At 48.5% G+C, this 19,028-nt stretch overlaps 2 protein-coding genes across 8 annotated transcripts in view; both read left to right on the top strand.

The window, feature by feature from the left end:
• Positions 1-7,681, top strand: part of NUP98 (nucleoporin 98 and 96 precursor) — a 132,176-nt gene extending 124,495 nt beyond the window's left edge. For all 7 annotated transcript variants that reach the window (XM_032166823.2, XM_058447000.1, XM_058447002.1 and 4 more), the window contains exons 31-33: positions 2,924-3,078; positions 6,068-6,179; positions 6,309-7,681. In XM_032166823.2, coding sequence (XP_032022714.1) covers positions 2,924-3,078; positions 6,068-6,179; positions 6,309-6,526 — 485 coding nt within the window. In that variant the 3' untranslated portion in view covers positions 6,527-7,681. The remainder of the gene's footprint in view (positions 1-2,923; positions 3,079-6,067; positions 6,180-6,308) is intronic.
• Positions 7,682-12,028: 4,347 nt separating this feature from the next.
• Positions 12,029-18,077, top strand: CHRNA10 (cholinergic receptor nicotinic alpha 10 subunit). Its single transcript, XM_032166826.2, has 5 exons — positions 12,029-12,089; positions 13,400-13,545; positions 13,986-14,140; positions 15,581-16,113; positions 17,101-18,077. Exons 1-5 carry the CDS (start codon positions 12,029-12,031, stop codon positions 17,556-17,558), a joined length of 1,353 nt encoding a protein of 450 aa, XP_032022717.1. The 3' UTR covers positions 17,559-18,077.
• Positions 18,078-19,028: the final 951 nt, after the last annotated feature.

Here is a 19,028-nt window from a genome sequence, read left to right on the forward strand (position 1 = left end):
CAATCTTTGATATTGCTGTTTTGTTTTGGGGTGCCACCAACTGCATCCATATAAGATGGTCAGTTGATAAAAGTGCATATTCTGGCTGCTCCATCAACTGGCCATCCCCATCTCTTTCCCTCTCTTCGGGCCTTCCTATTTCCTAAGACCCAACAATAGTGAAATTAGGCCAGTTAATAACCCTACAGTGGCCTCTAAATATGTTCAAGTGAAAGGAAGAGTAGCACAACTGTAACTTTAAACAAAAGCTTGAAGTGATCAGGTGTACAGAGAGAAGCATGTTGAAAGCCAAGATAGGCCAAAAGATAAGCCTCTTTGCCAAACAGCCAAGTTGTGTTAAAGGAAAGTTCTTGAAGGAAATTTAAAGTGCCACTCCAGTGAACATATAAATGATATGAAAGTGAAACAGCTTTCTGGCTGATGTGGAGAAAGTTTTTGTGGTCTGGATAGATGAAACCAGCCACAACATTCCCTTAAGCAAAAGCCTAACCTCCCTTCAGTTCTGCTGAGAGAGGTGAGGAAGCTGCAGAAGAAAAGTTTGAAGCTAGCAGAAGTTGCTTCATGAAGTTTAAGGAAAGATGCTGTCTTTCCATCACATTAAAGTGCAAGGTGAAGCAGCAAGTGCTGATGGAGAAGCTACAGCAAGTTACCCAGAAGATCTAGCTAAGATCATTGATGAAGATGGCTTCACTAAACAACAGATTTTCAGTGTAGATGAAACTGCCTTGTATTGAAAGAAGATGCCACCAAGGACTTTCATAGCTAGAGAAGAGAAGTCAATGCCTGGCTTCAAAGCTTCAAAGGACAAGTTAACTCTCTCTTTAGGGCTAATTCAGCTGGTGATGTTAAGTAGAAGCCAGTGCTCATTCACCATTCTAAAAATCCTAGGACCCTTAAGAATTATGCTGAATCTACTCTGCCTGTGCTCTATAAATGGAAAAACAAAGCCTGGATGGCAGCACATCTGTTTATAGCTCAGTTTACTGAATACTTTAAGCCCACTGTTGAAACCTGCTCAGAAAAAAAAAAAATATATTTCTTTCAAAATATTACTGCTCATTGATGATGCACCTAGTCAGCCAAGAGCTCTGATGAAGATGTACAAGGAGATTAATGTTGTTTTTATGTCTGTTAACACATCTAGTCTGCAACCCATGGGCCAAGGAGTAATTCAGCTTTCAAGCCTTATTATTTAAGAAATACATTTCATAAGACTATAGCTGCCATATAGATAGTGATTCCTCTGATGGATCTGGGAAAGTAAATGAAAAACCTTCTGGAAAGGATTTACCATTGTAGATATATTTGTAGGTCAGGCACGGTGGCTCATACCTGTAATCCCAGCACTTTGGGAGGCCAAAGCTGCAGATTGCTTGAGCCCCAGGAGTTCGAGACCAGCCTGGGCAACATGGTGAAACCCAATCTCTACAAAAAATACAAAAATTAGCTGAGCATGGTGGTGTGTGCCTATATTCCCAGCTATTTGGGAGGCTGAGATTGGCGGATCACCTAAGCCTAGGGAGGTTGAGGCTACAGTGAGCCATGACCATGGCAGTGAACTCCTGCCTGGGCAACACCATGAGACCCTGTCCGGGGCGGATGGTGGGAGAGGAACATTTGTGATTGGCCAGGCATGGTGTTATGTGCCTGTAATTTCAGCTACTCAGGAGGCTGAGGCAGGAGTACTGCTTGAGCCCAGGAGGTTGAGGCTGCAGTGAGCCATGATCACACCACTGCACTCCAGCCTGGGTGACAGAGGGAGATCCTGTCTTAAAGAAAAGAAAAAAAAAAAAAAGAACATCTTGGCCTGGCATGGTGGCTCACACCTGTAATCCCAGCACTTTGGGGGGCCAAGATGAGTGGATCTCTTGAGCTCAGTAGTTCGAGATTAGGTTGGGCAATATGGTGAAGCCCCATCTGTACCAAAAGTAGAAAAAAAATTAGCTGGGCCTGGTGGCACACACCTGTGGTCCCAGCTATTCGGGAGGCTGAGGTGGAAGGGAGGATCACTTGAGCCTGCGAGGCAGAAGTGGCAATGAGCCAAGATCGCACCACTGTACTCCAGCCTGAGTGAGAGAGCGAGACCCCAACTAAAAAACACAAAAAACATTTGTGATTCATGGAAGGAGGTCAAAATATCAACATTAAATAACAGGAGTATGGAAGGCATTGAATCCAGCCCTCATGGATGAGTTTGAAGGGTTCAAGACTTTCGTGGGGGAAGTACCTGCAGATGTGATGGAAACAGCAAGATAACTAGAATTGGAAGTGGAGCCTGAAGATGTGACTGAACTGGTGTCACTCATGAGTTTGCTTTATAGACAAGCAAAGAAAGTGGTTTCTTGAGATGGAATCTACTCCTGGTGAAGATGCTGTGAACATTGTTGAAGTGCCAGCAAAGGATTTGGAATATTACTTAAGCTTAGTTGATAAAGCAGCAGCTGGGTTTGAAATAACTGACTTCAGTTATCTTAAGAAATTAGCATAGCCATCCCAACCTTCAGCAGCCAACACCGTGATCAGTCAGCAGCCATCAGCATCAAGGAAAGACCCTCCACCAGCAGAAAGATGACTTGCTGAAGGCTCAAGTGATTAACATTTTTAGCAATAAAATATTTTTAAATTAAGGTATGTATATTGGTTTTTTAGACATAATGCTCTTGCACACTTAATAAGTGACAGTGGTATAGTGTAAACATTTATATGCACTGGAAAACCAAAAAATTTGTGATTTTATTGTGATACTTGCTTTATTATGGTGGTCTGAAATGAAACCCACAGTATCTCTGAGGTATGCCTGTATGTGCTTATAATGTCCAGCCAACATTATTTCTCCTTCCTTTCTGTCTTCCTGCCATGTCTTCTGTACTTTTGGAAACTATGCACTTGTGCAGACATTGTGCTCAACACTTTGTTTCTTCAGATGCCATCATTAATGAGAACTATGACTACCTGAAGGGGTTCTTGGAAGACCTGGCACCTCCAGAGCGCAGCAGCCTAATTCAGGATTGGGAAACATCCGGGCTTGTTTACCTGGACTATATTAGAGTCATTGAAATGCTCCACCATATACAGCAGGTACCTGAGATCCTGAAACTGCTGCCTGATTTTCCTTTTCTCAGGCCCTTAAATCTTTAGAGACCTCACAAGGCCTTGGTATACACTTGAGAACGCATTGACAGAGATAGCCCTGTCAAAGCAGGCATCTTGCTGAAGCTCGTTTGATATAACCATTTTGACAGCTGTATCGAAACTTAAAAATGCTATTTCATGTTGATTACCAACTAGTATGTGCAATAGACATTCTTGAGGCTTGTCCATAGACAGTCTCTTCCCCTTGTTCAGTCCTAGTTTGAGTGAGAAGCCCAAATATGAGAGAGAAAGTAAGAATGGAGATTTGGTGAGGATAGCTGTTTCACACATCATTAGGCATGTTTTAAAATTGCAAATATGGTTTTTAAAGTCTTCATTAAAATGTCTTGGGTCAATTTTTTTTTTTTTTTTTTTTTTTTTAAACAGACTCTTGCTCTGTCATCCAGGCTGGAGTGCAGTGGTGTGATCGTGGCTCACTGCAACCTCTGCCTCCCAGTCTTAAGTGATTCTCATGCCCCAGCCTCCCAAGTAGCTGGGACTATAGGGTGTGTGCCACCACACCCAGCTAACTTTTGTATTTTTAGTAGAGATAGTGTTTCACCACATTGGCCAGGCTGGTCTTGAATTCCTGGCCTCAAGTGATCAGCCCACTTTGGCCTCCCAAAGTGCTGGGATTACAGGCATGAGCTACCGCACACCTGCACGCAGCCTTAAGGTCAGTCTTTGTAGTCATAAAATGAGTCTCCACTGCTTGCTTATGGCGCAAAAACCAAACTCATTATAATAAATATAGGATTCAAATCCTTTTAGAGGCTTTTACCTTTCCTGCCTTACTCCTACCACTCTTATTCCACATTCCAGCCTTGCTGGCCTGCTGTACTCACACTAAATTACTTCTGGTGTTTCTAACAAACCATATTATGTTCCACACTTTACCTAGCACACTTAAACTCATCCTTTAAGATCTAGGTTGCTGTTACCCCTACTTCTCCCTGCTTTTCCCCCAAAGATAGTTAATGGCACTTTCTTACTACCAAGATACTTAGTATATTATTCTACTAGTGCACCTGTCAGACCATGTCATAGTTACTTATTCATATTTCCAGGTTGCTATAAGCCCCTTTTGGGAAGGTCTTTTAAGGTTACAGGCAATAGAGTATAGAGGTTAATAGCTCAAGTTCTGGAATCAGACTCATAGATTCAATTCGTGGTTTCCAAATTCACTGGCTATGTAATCTTGAGCAAGTTAACTACCTCCTTTGTCTCTCGTCTGAAAGAAAAAGGTGGGTGGGGTAGACAGTAGTACAGATTATAGCTCATATCTGACAGATTTTCACAAAGATTAAACAAAATCTACATAAAGTGTTTAACATAGTACCTTTCATGTACTAAATGCCTTTTTTAAAATTATTTTTTATTTTTTTGAGGCAGAGTTTTGCTCTGTCACCCAGGCTGGAGGGCAGTGGCACAATCTCAGCTCACAGCATCATCCATCTCCCAGCTTCAAACAATTCTCCTGCCTCAGCCTCCCCAGTAGCTGGGATTACAGGTGTGTGCCACCACACCCAACTTTTGTGTTTTTGGGTTTTTTTTTTTTTTTTTTTTTTTGGATTTTAGTAGAGACAAGGTTTCACCATGTTGGCCAGGCTGGTCTCAAACTCCTGACCTTGGCCTCTACTAAATGCTTAATAATTGTTATCTATTATTATCCTCATCAAAGTTCCAACTCCTAGTACAGTGCCTGGCACATAATAAGCATAATTCAATGTTTGCTGTACTTTTAGTATGAATCAAGAGCATCATTTCTAAATAATCACTTGAAGAAACCACTTACTCATTGAATATTGAGTAATTCATTCACACAACCTATTATGGAGAACTCACTGTGTGCCAAGCACTGTAGTGGGTTTGGGGAATATAAAGGTAAACAGTATGTGTTTTGCCCTTACCAAAATAATGATTTTATGGGGGAGATATATACAAGTAAAGCAGCAATTACTGTAGCTTGATAAGTATAGGGATTAAGCAAAGAGTACTATCAATGTGCCAGCACATAGCTGGATGTGGTGGTGCATGACTGTAATCCTAGCACTTTGGGAGGCTGAGGCAGGAGGATTGCTTGAGACCAGCCTAAGCAACATAGCGAGACCCCCCTTCTCCAAAAAAAACAAACAAACAAACAAAAAAAAAACCTATGTTTCATAAAACCTCTCTAGTATTATCTTGTTCTGCTTCTCCTCCTTACCCCACGTGTCACCATGTAAATCTCCTTTGAATTCCCACCTTTGGGAGTTTTAGCTGTCTTCTCTTTGCCTGGAAAGCTGAGCTCTCTCCTTGTTATTCAGGTCTCAACTTAAATATGGCCTCCTTAAAGAAGCCTCTCTTGGTCCTCCAGTCTCAAGTAGCTATCCAGTTTCTCTCTGCCACATCCACCTGTTTAAATTATCTACATGGTTTGTGGTTTTTCAGGATTTATTACTGTTTTGTGTTTTCTTATTTATTTTCTATCAGTTTCATGAGAGCAAATAACTCGTCTTGCTCTTGATTCTCCTGCCCCCCTGCACACAGCTTTTTTGGTGTTTTAGAAAAGGCTATAAACTTGGAGTCAGGGGACCTAAATGTTGGTTCTGGCTGCATTTTTTACTTCCTGTGTGCTCTTAAGAAGTCATACCATCTCTCTGAACCCAAGTTATCTTGATTTTTGGTGCTGTGTTATTAAAGCTTGCTGTATAGTTTGGGATCTCAAGACTTTTCCTAGTCCAAGGTTAGGTAGCTGTTACCTTCCTCTTGGCTATTACTGCATAATTAGTGCCTTGTCCTCCACTAGATGGTGGTGGCTTGGCCCTGTGTCATCATCTTGGATTTTCCACTCCCTCACCTCACTGTTGTTTCAAGGTTTTGTGTAAAGTCTATAGGTGGGATTGGAGTGATAGGAACTCCCCTTGGATTAATTGGCTTCTGTGCTTCTTTGTAGGTGGATTGCTCAGGTTATGACCTGGAGCAGTTACACATCAAAGTGACTTCACTTTGCAGTCGGATAGAGCAGATTCAGTGTTACAGTGCTAAAGATCGCCTAGCTCAGTCAGGTAAGCCTCTAACCTCCACTCTTTCTGCCTTCTTGCTTCCTGTTTTTATGATTATTACACCCCATCCTCAGTGCCTACCACCCTTCTCCAGACCCATGCTCAGTGCTTAACTCTAGTTTTTCTCTCTAGACATGGCCAAACGTGTAGCCAACCTGCTGCGGGTGGTGCTGAGTCTGCATCATGCTCCTGATAGAACCTCCGACTCAACACCAGACCCTCAGCGAGTCCCTTTGCGCCTCTTGGCTCCCCACATTGGCCGGCTCCCCATGCCTGAGGACTATGCCATGGACGAACTGCGCAGCCTTACCCAGTCCTATCTGCGAGAACTGGCTGTTGGGAGCCTGTGACCCCCAGGCTCTTTGCATCACACTCACATGCCCGTTCACACTCACCACACAGAGGTTCCCTGCCTTGTTTGGATTGGCACTGTTCGCCATTCTCTGGGTTGGCCGTGGCATCTACCCTCCCTCCCTGCTGCCATAAGCAGCATCCTCCACTTGTTCAGGGCTTTTCTTAATACTGAACATAGCATAAGGGCTTCTGGAACCCAGAAGAGGAGACAATTCTCCTTTTACCATCCTCAAGACCATTCAGTGTTTTTCCTTTTAAAAAATGGACAATAAAGCTCCTTTGGCAGAATCCCCCAAAGAACCAGAGAATCCTTTTTCATCCCTAGCCATTCTGGATCTTGTGACCCTCAGTGCCAACCAGCTACCCTACTCCTACCCTGGCCCTTTTATACTAGGACTCCTTAGGAGGAGTGAGATAGGTGATACAGGATCCTTAACAGATGAACTATCCACAGAAGGAAGAGGGATCCATCTCTTAAGTAATTGGTTAGTTAACATTGAATTTTGGAGGCAAAGGAGGGTTGGCCTGAGTTAGGAAACAAAACGGGATCTTTCTGACACACTTAGGGCAGAAATGAATGCCTGCCATGGAGGGATTGATCTTCAGGGCTGTTTTTGTTCCTGCCTTTAGTGTTCTATGAACACCATACCTTTGCTACTACTATGTGCAGGAGCCCTTGGTCACATGTGACATGTCTATGGGAAGCTCCCAGAGTTTGGTTTGGTCCCTGGTTTTCAGTCGTTGTGCTGAGACTCTGTCTGGATTTGCCTAAAGAGTTTGGATAAAAAATGGCAGGTTGGGTAACCCTCCCTGTTCATCCCATGTTAGCTCTAAAGCATTTCCCACCCTCCATCTACCCCTTCCAGAAGCAAAAACAAACCATGACTGAGGCAGGCATGGAATTGGGCGTTGGGGGCAGGCAGAGGGCCTTTGCTACACTGCTGACAGCTATAGGGAGCCCCAGGTAATGGCATGAGATAGCTGGTGTTAGGGCTATCTCGGGCAATATGGCCACACCTGGGTCTTTATGCATGAAGATTATGTAAAAGGTTTTTATTAAAAAATATATATATGTATAAATAAATGATCTAGATATTTTCCTCTTTTTCTGAAGCTACTTTCTTAAATAAATAAATAAAATGTTTATAGCATTCTTGGTATTGGCTTTCCCTTTGTATTTTTGAGCCTTCTTACCCTGAGGACCTTTGTGGTGGCCTTGTTTGATTTAGCCTGTTTTTGAATTTGCCTTCTAAATGGAGACGGGCCATGGGTTAAAGAGAACAATTTGGTGCTAAACTGAGACAGATTAGCCTAAAGGCTAGATTTATAAGGGGAAATTTAGGGGCAAGGGAGTTGATTATTGATTAATACTGATTGCTATACATATATTTATGCACATAGATTCCCGGGTCTCAAATTGCCCAATAGAAGAGCAAAGCCTCCTTGCTCCTTCTACTCTAGTAGTTTTGTTTTTAAACCTTGAGTGGCACTTCACCTTTCTAAATCAGATTCCCTTTTGTAAAGGGGATAATGATTCCTGATGTTACTTCACACAGGGCTATTTTCAAGAGGAATCAATTGAGTAGCATGAGTACTATTCCAGGTCTTACTTTGATTTGTCAAGCTGAAGATGTGAGCAAATTCCAATTAAGATTAGACCAGGCCGGGCGCGGTGGCTCACGCTTGTAATCCCAGCACTTTGGGAGGCTGAGGCGGGCGGATCACGAGGTCAGGAGATCGAGACCACGGTGAAACCCCATCTCTACTAAAAATACAAAAAAATTAGCCGGGCTTGGTGGCGGGCGTCTGTAGTCCCAGCTATTCGGAGAGGCTGAGGCAGGAGAATGGTGTGAACCCAGGAGGCGGAGCTTGCAGTGAGCCAAGATTGTGCCACTGCACTCCAGCCTGGGCGACAGAGCGAGACTCCGTCTCAAAAAGAAAAAAAAAAGATGAGACCGAAGACTTCTGAGACTTTCAGGAATTCAGGGATGAGAAAGCAGAGGAGGGGCCAGGTGCGGTGGCTCACGCCTGTAATCCCAGCACTTTGGGAGGCAGAGGCGGGCGGATCACAAGGTCAGGAGATCGAGACCATCCTGGCTAACACAGTGAAACCCCGTCTCTACTAAAAATACAAAAAATTAGCCGGGCAAGGTGGCAGGCGCCTGTAGTCCCAGCTACTCGGGAGGCTGAGGCAGGAGAATGGCGTGAACCCCGGGGGGGCGGAGCCTGCAGTGAGCTGAGATCGCACCACTGCACTCCAGCCTGGGCGACAGCGAGACTCTGTCTCATAAAAAGAGAAAGCAGAGTGGGTCAGCTCTGTTGTCTGGAACTTCCATTTAACTTAGATGCCTCAGGACAAGAGTTACTCAGCTGGAATCCCCTCCACTACTGACTCACTATGTGAACCTGAGTGAGTCACAGGACATAGTTGGACTTCCAGCAAAGAACTCCTGACCTGGTTTCCTTACCAGACGAATGTTTCAAAAAGTGAGTATGCTACAGAAATGGTTAGCTCTTAGCAGTGTTAGGAATTGTGGGCCAGGAGTGGTGGCTTACACCTGTAATCCCAGCACTTCAGGAGACCAAGGTGGGAGGATCGTTTGAGGCCAAGAGTTCAAGACCACCCCAGGCAACATAAGACTCTTGTCTCTAAAAAAAAATAAATTAGTTGGGCATGGTGGTGTGTGTACATAGTCCCAGCTACTCAAGAGGCTGTGGCAAGAAGATCGCTTGAGCCCAGGAGTTGAAGGCTGCAGCGAGCCATGATTGTGCCACCGCACTCCAGCCTGGGCAACAGAGCAAGAAAAAAAAAAGTTCTAAATCAAAGGTTTATCATAGAAGCCATGTTGTGCATAAAAGAGAATATCAACTTCCAGTTCAAGATAAGGGTGATGAACAATCTCTTCCTTTTTTTTTTTTTTTTTTGAGACAGAGTCTTGCTCTGTCTCCCAGGCCAGAGTGCAGTGGGGCGCAATCTGCAAGCTCCAGCTCCCGGGTTCATGCCATTCTTCTTCCTCAGCCTCCCAAGTAGCTAGGACCACAGGCGCCCACCACCATGCCCGGCTAATTTTTTTGTGTGTTTTTAGTAGAGACGGGGTTTCACCATGTTAGCCAGGATGGTCTCGATCTCCTGACCTCATGATAAGCCTGCCTCGGCCTCCCAAAGTGCTGGGATTACAGATGTGAGCCACTGCGCCCGGCCTGAACAATCTCTTCCACATCCCAAAATCCCGTTGAAATAGTAAAAAAAAGTTTTAATTGCAAAAAAAAATTCTCAAAAACATAAAACAGGAACCAGTTACCTCAACGTTCGATAGATCTGTGGAATCTACAACATTCAAATAACTTATTTTCTCAACAGAGCCCAAAGAACAGAACCTAAAGTTAACAGAGGTCTGGAGAATTAAATATTGGAATAATTAGGCAAAGGCCTGCAGAGTATCTGCTCTTTTTAGATGTTTCATCTTTAGCTCAGTTTTGTTAATTTGTATTTCCAGAAAATTGTTCCAGATTTTTTGTTATTCAAATAACCAGTCCTTAGACTTACTAATCAATTTTACTGGAGTTCTCTATTATCTATTAATTTCTGCTTTAAATGTTCATTTCTTAGGCTTTCCGAAGGATTTGTTAAACCATGTATTGGTTGGGCACGATGGCTCATGCCTGTAATCCCAGCACCTCGGGAGGCTGAGGAGGGAGAAACCCTTAAGCCCAGGGGTTAAACACCAGCCTAGGCAACATAGGGAGACCTCGTCTCTTAAAAAATGAACAAAAATTAGCTGGGTGGTGTGCACCTTTAGTTCCAGCTATTCAGCTATTCAGGAGGCTGAGGTGGGAGGATGGCTGTAGGGTTTTTTGGTAGTTGTTCTTTAACAAGTTAAGGACAGTTCCCCTCTACTAGCTTGAATAAGTGAATGTTGGATTTCTGAGGCTTCAATTTGAAATGATGTGAAATGCTTGTGTGACATCCAGAGGGGGATGTTAGGAAGGTGGTTGGAGATAAGCAGAGTACCTAGGAGAGGGGACTGGGGTGGAGAAAGAGCAGGGAATCACTGGCATATCCACAATGCCCGAAGTCATGGCTGTGGATGTGATTGCCAGGGAAGTATGTGCTGCTGTTGGTCAGGCAACTGGTCAGCTTGAACAAAAATAATCAAAACTCTGCATGATAAATACCTGTGACTTGAGGATAGCCTGGCTACCTTACTGGGACCACAGTGTAAACATTGTTGATGACCTGCTGTACCTTAGGCACCGTGCTAGACAGTGCCTTGCACTATCAGGTTATCTCATTTAAATCCTTGCAATTTTCAAGATGAGTACTGTTAATCCCATTACCAGATTGAGAAAACAGAAACCCAGAGAGTTTAAATATCTTACCCAGGTGAGAGCGCTCATAAGACAGGGCTGAAAGTGACTGAATGCTTGCCCTGCTCTCCCACACTGCCCACAGTGGGCAAGGTGAAAAAACTGAGGCTCAGATGGGAATGACTGCAGGGAGTGTGAGGAGAGGATGTGGGCTCCATCTTCTGCTCCATTGGGTCATCTGGAGTGGCCTGAGGCTCAGCACTACTCCCACCAGGAGGGAAGGGCTTGCTTGACCCAAAGTGCCTAGCCTGGAGTATCTAGTCCCGCACTGCAAGGAGAGCTGCAGGTCTAAGGCGAACCTCCACCTCCAGAATTCAGGCAATGGTGGCTAAGATGAGAGGACAGTTATCCATCCACTGACCCTGGCCCCTCACATTCCTAAGCCCTGGTCTTCCACATACCTGACCCAGCATACCTGTACTCTCCAACCCCCAGGATGGGCCTGAGCTGATTTTGTGTGCTGCTTTACAGAGTTTGAATAATTCAAGCCCCAGAGGCCCGAGGTATCAGTTTCCATTGCTCTGTTGTCATGGGCACAGATGTAATTAAGCTAATGAAAGGGCAAAGAGGGAGGGGCTTCGGTCCTGTGCCTCAGACGACTCTAGGCTGATCAAGGAAGTCCCTGGTCCCTGTTCTGCTGAGAGAGCAGCAGGCCCATCTAGAGTCCAGGTGTGGGGAATGGACGAAGGAAGGAATGAGGGATGAAACAGAAGTAGGAGAAAGGGAAAGAGAGTGGAAAGAGGCGGGCAGGGGATGATCAGAGTCAGGGAGGCAGAGAGACCAAGAAAGTTACAGAGGGAAAGAGAAAGAAGCAGAAACAGAGTGAAAGGCAAAGCAGGTGGGGAGCATAGGAAAGGGCAGAGGCAGAGGCCAGAAGAGGCAAGGACCAGCAGAGAAGAAGAAAGACCAAGTACTAAAATCCAGGGGCAGGCACAAATTGGAGGATCAGAAGACTGGAGGGGCTGCAGGGCTCCCTGGAGGGTGGCTGGACCCGCCAGAGATCTCAGTCTTACTTCTGACTTCTAGGTACTGTCCACACCATCCTTGCCAACTGGGCCTAATTTTGTCCTAGGTCTGGCCAGGAGGCCTCACATCCAGAGACCTGCCCCCCCTCTTGCAGTGCCAGGGCCATGGGGCTCCGGAGCCACCACCTCAGCCTGGGCCTTCTGCTTCTGTTTCTACTCCCTGCAGGTATGAAGCTCAGTACACCAGCCCTGGCCTCTCCTGGTGGTGCTACTATTCCTGTTCTCCCAAAATCCCTTTCCATGTAGTCTCTCTTGTGTTTCTCCTCAGTACTTGTTCTGAGAACAAGCTCTCTATTCGGGGAGTGTGGAGGAGAGGGGTGCTGAAGTGTGTGAGAGGAGACTTGACTGGCTAGGGTGGAAACAATGAGTGGGGAGCTTCCAGAGACAGGGCTGGGAAAATCAGAGGGGCCAGATGTTGAAGGGCCTGCCGGCCAGGCCAGGTCTTTCTCCTGCAGATGATGGGGAGCATTGAAAGGTTTCAGCAGCATACTAGCCCGGTCAGATGTGCATGCTTAAAAGCGTGGTCTATGGGCATGAGAGGGGTAGGAGAAGGTGAGCCTTTGGGGAAAGGGAGAGAGTGAAGGGAGGGGCCTGGCATGGAGGGGAGAGGGTAGACTCAAGATGACGTTCAGCAAAACCTGGAGGATTTGAATGATCTGACAGGATCTGGAGATTAACTGGATTCCCCGAGGAGGAGGCAGCAGAGGGAGAAGGGAGGGATAATTCCCAGATTTCCAACTGAGGTCACTATTGCAGCTGAGGGCGCACTATTTGCTGAGATAGGGAACATGGGATAGGAAGCAGGTTTCGGAGCACGGAGGGAGGAAGCAAGTTCATATTTTGGACCCTCAGAGTTGAAGGTGCCTGTGGGAAACTCAGGAGTGGACTGTACTCTATTGGGGTCTGGAGCTCAGGAGAAAAATCTGGGATGAAGAAAAAGAAGGGAGCCAAGGACAGGATTCATGGGAACAATATTTAGGTCAGGGATTGAGGAAAATGTGTGTCAGCAAAGCCTGGGGAAGTGTGTTTTCAGAATGAGGGAGTGTTCCATCGCATCAGAAGTTTTGAAGAAACCAGCTTGAGATGGAGAAGTGGAAACAGGTTTGAGAGATACTTGAGGGGGCAGAGCAGTGGGGTTCAGAATCCCTGCGTGAAAGTCTGGACTCTTGTGGCTTAGTTGGGTCCCTCTAGCATTTGTGGAGAGGCAGGCAGACTCCAGGTCCTTGAAAAGGGAAGGGTGGAGGAGAAATTTGTCAGCCTGGCGCCAGAAGATAGTACCAATTCTCTCCATGGCCTTTATCTCATGTGACCCTGCAGGCAGGCCAGGGAGGAACTAGAGCCACAGCTACAGCAAGAGAGGGCAGACACCAGGAGGATACTCATAAGGACAGGGCCCCAGCCCTGGGAGTGGAGGGTGTGAGCAGAGGCCCTGGGACTAGGGCCTGGGATGGACAACCCTCCTTACTGACCCTCCAGAGTGCCTGGGAGCTGAGGGCCGGCTGGCTCTCAAGCTGTTTCGTGACCTCTTTGCCAACTACACAAGTGCCCTGAGACCTGTGGCAGACACAGACCAGACTCTGAATGTGACCCTGGAGGTGACACTGTCCCAGATCATCGACATGGTGCGTTGTGGTGGTGGTACAGCTGTGGAGTCTTACCTGTCACAGTGTCAAGAAATGAGGGGGTGAGAGACTGGGATTCATCTCCATGGAATTCCTTTTCTGTAAATGTTAATATTAACAAAGGTAGCAGTTACAAACTGTTGGGTACTGACTATTGGGTACTGAGTGTTGGGTGCCTACCTTGTGCCCAACATTTTGCTCACCTGAACTTACTGAATCCCTGCTAAGCAGGGATTCTCACCCCATATAACTGCTGAGGAAACAGGGGCAGAAAAGAGCCCACTAAGGTCACATGGAAAGGTCAGGTCTGGGTGGGAACTGGACGGTATGGACAAGTCAGGTTTGTGGATGCTGACCAGAGCCCTGCAGGGGAGTGTGCACAGACAGGGCAGGATATGCATATACATGTCCACATCTCTGCCATTCCCTGCCCCCACTAGGATGAACGGAACCAGGTGCTGACCCTGTATCTGTGGATACGGCAGGAGTGGACAGATGCCTACCTGCAATGGGACCCCAATGCCTATGGTGGCCTGGATGCCATCCGCATCCCCAGCAGTCTTGTATGGCGGCCAGACATCGTACTCTATAACAAGTACTGCCTATCTGGGCCCCTCCGCTGTCTTACCCCTCTCTAGACTTGCCCTTAGCCGTGGGGGTGTAGTGATCCCCTCTCCCTACCACATAACGTGGTTGCCACGCTGCCCTGGAAGCTTTTCCCCAGGACCCTTCTAAGCTGCCAGGCACTCAGCCCCTCCATGGCACCCCCACTTTAGGCTATCCCAGGCCAGCCCAGGCTGAACGTCTCCTGGGAACCTACTGTGTGGTCCAGGGCAGATATCTGGATCACAAGGGCCTCTCTAGGGCACACTTTTAGCTCTGAGTCTCTCAGGGCTCCCCCAGGAGCCTAAGGGTCTCTTTCCTCCAGGACATAGCCCTCTAAAACACTGCTTTATGTCTCCTTGACCAGTTCCGTGTCTCCCAGCCAGCACATAACTCTGCATATTTTCTCTGGGGCTCCTCTAACAGTTTTGCAGATGTCCCCCAAGGGAAGTCACTGTGTGTCCCGGAGCTACCTCTGGGTTCTGCAGAGGCCTTTTTATACATCCTCTGGCTACATCTGTGTCCCTTCTGGGCCCTTCAGGCGCCACCCCTTCCAGGCCTTGAAAGGCAGCGGGTCTCTCTAGGTGCACTCCACCCTCTGTGTTGCTTTGTTCTGAAAACAAGAGTCAAATTAACGAAAGAAAAACAAGCAGAAGTTTATTTATTTATTTATTTGAGACGCAGTCTCGCTCTGTCGCCCAGGCTGGAGTGCAATGGCGCAATCTCGGCTCACTGCAAGCTCCGCCTCCGGGGTTCACACCATTCTCCTGCCTCAGCCTCCCAAGTAACTGGGACTACAGGCGCCCGCCACCAGGCCCAGCTAATTTTTTGTATTTTTAGTAGAGACGGGGTTTCACCGTGTTAGCCAGGGTGGTCTTGATCTCCTGACCTCGTGATCCGCCCACCTCAGCCTCCCAAAGTTCTGGGATTACAGGCGTGAGCCACTGCACCCGGCCACAGCAGAAGTTTATTAATCTGCTGTGCCCATCATGGGAAAGGCCTTAGTTCAAAAGTATTTCTCTCTGAAGGCAGTGGCTTATGGGCCTTGCTTAAATAGAAATTCAAGAAAGAGCCAGTGAGTTATAAATAGTGGCAAGACAAAGGACAGCAGTTCCAGCCTTTAAACGGCAGGAAAATGTGGAAAGAGAGTAAAATCTGTTTCCAGATTCATTCTTCTGGCACCTACTGGTGCCCTTTGGATAAGCAAGTGCTGACTCCAGCAAGGAAGGGCTAATGTCCTGCCATCAGGCCAGCAGACGCTGGGGCAAGGTGCTCCCCTGCGTCGTGAGTGTCTCGAACTTAACGAGCCTCAATATTCTGGGGAGATGTTTTGGTTTCTTTCAGCCCCTGGGGGTCTACCCTGGGCTCCCGGCCTCCGGGGCTGCGCCTCCGGCTGGACAGCCTGGGTGAGCCTCGCCCCGCCTGCCCGCAGAGCGGACGCACAGCCTCCAGGCTCCGCCAGCACCAACGTGGTCCTGCGCCACGATGGTGCCGTGCGCTGGGACGCGCCGGCCATCACGCGCAGCTCATGCCGCGTGGATGTAGCGGCCTTCCCGTTCGACGCCCAGCGCTGCGGCCTGACGTTCGGCTCCTGGACTCACGGCGGGCACCAGTTGGATGTGCGGCCGCGCGGCGCTGCCGCCAGCCTGGCGGACTTCGTGGAGAACGTGGAGTGGCGCGTGCTGGGCATGCCGGCGCGGCGGCGCGTGCTCACCTACGGCTGCTGCTCCGAGCCCTACCCCGACGTCACCTTCACGCTGCTGCTGCGCCGCCGCGCCGCCGCCTACGTGTGCAACCTGCTGCTGCCCTGCGTGCTCATCTCGCTGCTTGCGCCGCTCGCCTTCCACCTGCCCGCCGACTCAGGCGAGAAGGTGTCGCTGGGCGTCACCGTGCTGCTGGCGCTCACCGTCTTCCAGCTGCTGCTGGCCGAGAGCATGCCGCCGGCCGAGAGCGTGCCGCTGATCGGTGAGTAGCGGGGGCGCGGGGGGACCTGACGATGCGCTGGGATCCCCCCAGGGCAGGGCCGCGACAGGGCCTGGGTCTGCGGAACGGCCCCGCTTCGGAGAGTGAGAGGGGGGCGTCCTGGGAACGTGCCCTCATTTTGAGACTGAGGGAAAAGGATTAGCTCCTTCCAGGGAGAACACCCCTCACGACTGGGCCTTGATGGTGGAACATCAGTATCCCCAGATCCTAATAACAGGCAAAATCTGTCGGCTGCTTGCTGTGTGCCAGGCACTCCCCTAAGCACTTGACCTTTATTAACTCAGGTAAGCGTCACCACAAACCTAGGAAGTAGGTCCTCTGGGTATCCCATTTGTACAAAAAGGATTCGTATCTTGTCCCAGCTCATGCCCGTCGTTATTTGAGAGCGGGACTGTCCTGGATTGTGTATGAGTGCAGCCTCCAGCAGTGATGGGAGCAATTAGAGAGCAGTAGCTTCTGATGACCCACGTGTAGGAATGAAGGATGGGGAGAACTCGGCCCCTACCTCCTTCGTGCTTCCATCCATGGGGCTTGGAGGGTCTGGAGAGCCTCATGGTGGGCTTATTTCCATTTGTGCAGAGGTGGCTGGGAAGCTCAGCATCCACAGGCTTTTGTGTGTTTTTTGTTGTTGTTGTTGTTGTTGTTGTTGTTTTTGAGACGGAGTCTCCCTCTGTCGTCCAGGCTGGAGTGCAGTGGCGCAATCTCGGCTCACTGTAAGCTCCGCCTCCCGGGTTCACGCCATTCTCCTGCCTCAGCCTCTCCGAGTAGCTGGGACTACAGGCGCCTGCCACCAAGCCCGGCTAATTTTTTTGTATTTTTAGTAGAGGCAGGGTTTCACCGTGGTCTCGATCTCCTGACCTCGTGATTCGCCCGCCTTGGCCTCCCAAAGTGCTGGGATTACAAGCGTGAGCCACCGCGCCCGGCCCAGGCTTTTGTTTTGAGTCAATTGGCTTTCTCTCTCTCTTTCAGGGAAGTACTACATGGCCACTATGACCATGGTCACATTCTCAACAGCACTCACCATCCTTATCATGAACCTGCATTACTGTGGTCCCAGTGCCCGCCCAGTGCCAGCCTGGGCTAGGGCCCTCCTGCTGGGACACCTGGCACGGGGCCTGTGCGTGCGGGAAAGAGGGGAGCCCTGTGGGCAGTCCAGGCCACCTGAGTTATCTCCTAGCCCCCAGTCTCCTGAAGGAGGGGCTGGCCCCCCATCGGGCCCTTGCCACGAGCTACGATGTCTGTGCCGCCAGGAAGCCCTACTGCACCACGTAGCCACCATTGCCAATACCTTCCGCAGCCACCGAGCTGCCCAGCGCTGCCATGAGGACTGGAAGCGCCTGGCCCGTGTGATGGACCGCTTCTTCCTGGGCATCTTCTTCTCCATGGCCCTGGTCATGAGCCTCCTGGTGCTGGTGCAGGCCCTGTGAGGGCTGGGACTAAGTCACAGGGATCTGCTGCAGCCACAGCTCCTCCAGAAAGGGACTGCCACAGCCAAGTGGTTGCTGGTCTTTGGGCCAACCAGTCTCTCCCCACCGCTCCTAAGATCCGGGACACTTGACTTCACAATCCACAAGGGAGCACTCATTGTCTACACACCCTAACTAAAGGAAGTCCAGAGCCAGCCACTCCCCTAATTCCAAAAAAAAGAGGAACTCTACAAAGGCCAAGATCACAGAGTACAGTCTTGGAGGGACAGAATTGTTTGTGCTGGGTATTAGAGCTCTCAGTGGGGAGCACATGGGTTATAATGAGAAACTGAACTGAACTGCTGCATTTGCTGTCTTTCTTCCTAGGTGGCTGCTTTGCAGGGCTTTGGCTCTTACCTTTCCCTGCTGAGGGGCTCAGGGAAAAGGGTCGGGGATTCTCAGTCGAGTTTCCAGAGCAGAAGGCCCTACAGACATTTGGCCCCAAATCCCCGACTCAATAAAGTAAGCATGTACCTAGCACCTCCTCGATGCCCTGTGTTACCCATGAGGTCTGTGGTAGTGGAAGCTGGGGGTCCAGGTCTGTCTGTACTTCAGGTCTGTCTCATGGCCGCTGGCGCAAGTTCAAATCCAAGTTCAAAGCCTGAGAGCCTGAAGTTCTAATGTCCAATGGTAAGAAAAGGATGTCCCAGCTCCAGGAAAGAGTGTGAATTTGCCTTTCTCTTACTTTTTTATCCTCTCCATGCCCTCCCACATTGAGAGTGGAACTTGCCACTCAGTCCACCAGCTCACACGCCAATCTCCTGCTGCAAACCCTCACAGACACATCCAGAAATAATGCTTTCCCAGCTGTCTGGGTATCGCTGGTGTCCATGGTGGTGGGTTATCAGAACTTATTAATGTCACTGTCACTAAAGTTGGTATATAACCCCCCACTGCTAAATTTGACTAGCTTAAAAAAAAAAGAACCTAGGCAACCTAGGGAGACCCTGTCTCTACAAAAAACACAAAAATTAGTCAGGTGTGGTGGCACATATCTGTAGTCCCAGCAACTTGGGAGGCTGAGGTAGGAGGATCTCTTGAACCCAGGAGTTTGAGGCTACAGTGAGCTATGATGAGAGGAGCCTCAGGACTCATGGATTAGAGCAGAAGTTACATCTGTGCTGACAAGAGAATGGGATTTGACTGAGGTGCCAATGGAGGACTGGAGCTCTCTCTTCCATCTCTCCTTCTCTCTGTGTGCTGGAGTTAGGCACCGTCCACCCCATTCCCACTCACGGACATTGAGAGCTTGACAGTGTCCAAGGCAGGGGCAGTGCAGGGACCAGCCATTCACAGGTATTTGTTCCTTTCTGAGTTTCACACATTTCCTGGCACCACCTCTGTGCCTCCGACCCAGTCCCTTCCCTCAGGAAGCTCACAGTCTGATGTGGCAGACAGACATGGACATGTGGTATAGGGAAGCATCCAGGG

This window comes from Hylobates moloch, unplaced genomic scaffold (assembly GCF_009828535.3).
Source record: "Hylobates moloch isolate HMO894 unplaced genomic scaffold, HMol_V3 SCAFFOLD_11, whole genome shotgun sequence".
NCBI classification, from domain to species: domain Eukaryota; kingdom Metazoa; phylum Chordata; class Mammalia; order Primates; family Hylobatidae; genus Hylobates; species Hylobates moloch.

Bases quoted from the DNA above. Each gene is read 5' to 3' on its own strand.
- CHRNA10 (XM_032166826.2), top strand. From the start codon at position 12,029: ATGGGGCTCCGGAGCCACCACCTCAGCCTGGGCCTTCTGCTTCTGTTT. The intron at 12,090-13,399 runs GTATGAAGCTCA...CTGACCCTCCAG, and splicing joins TCTGTTTCTACTCCCTGCAG to AGTGCCTGGGAGCTGAGGGC. The intron at 14,141-15,580 runs GTACTGCCTATC...GCCTGCCCGCAG, and splicing joins GACATCGTACTCTATAACAA to AGCGGACGCACAGCCTCCAG.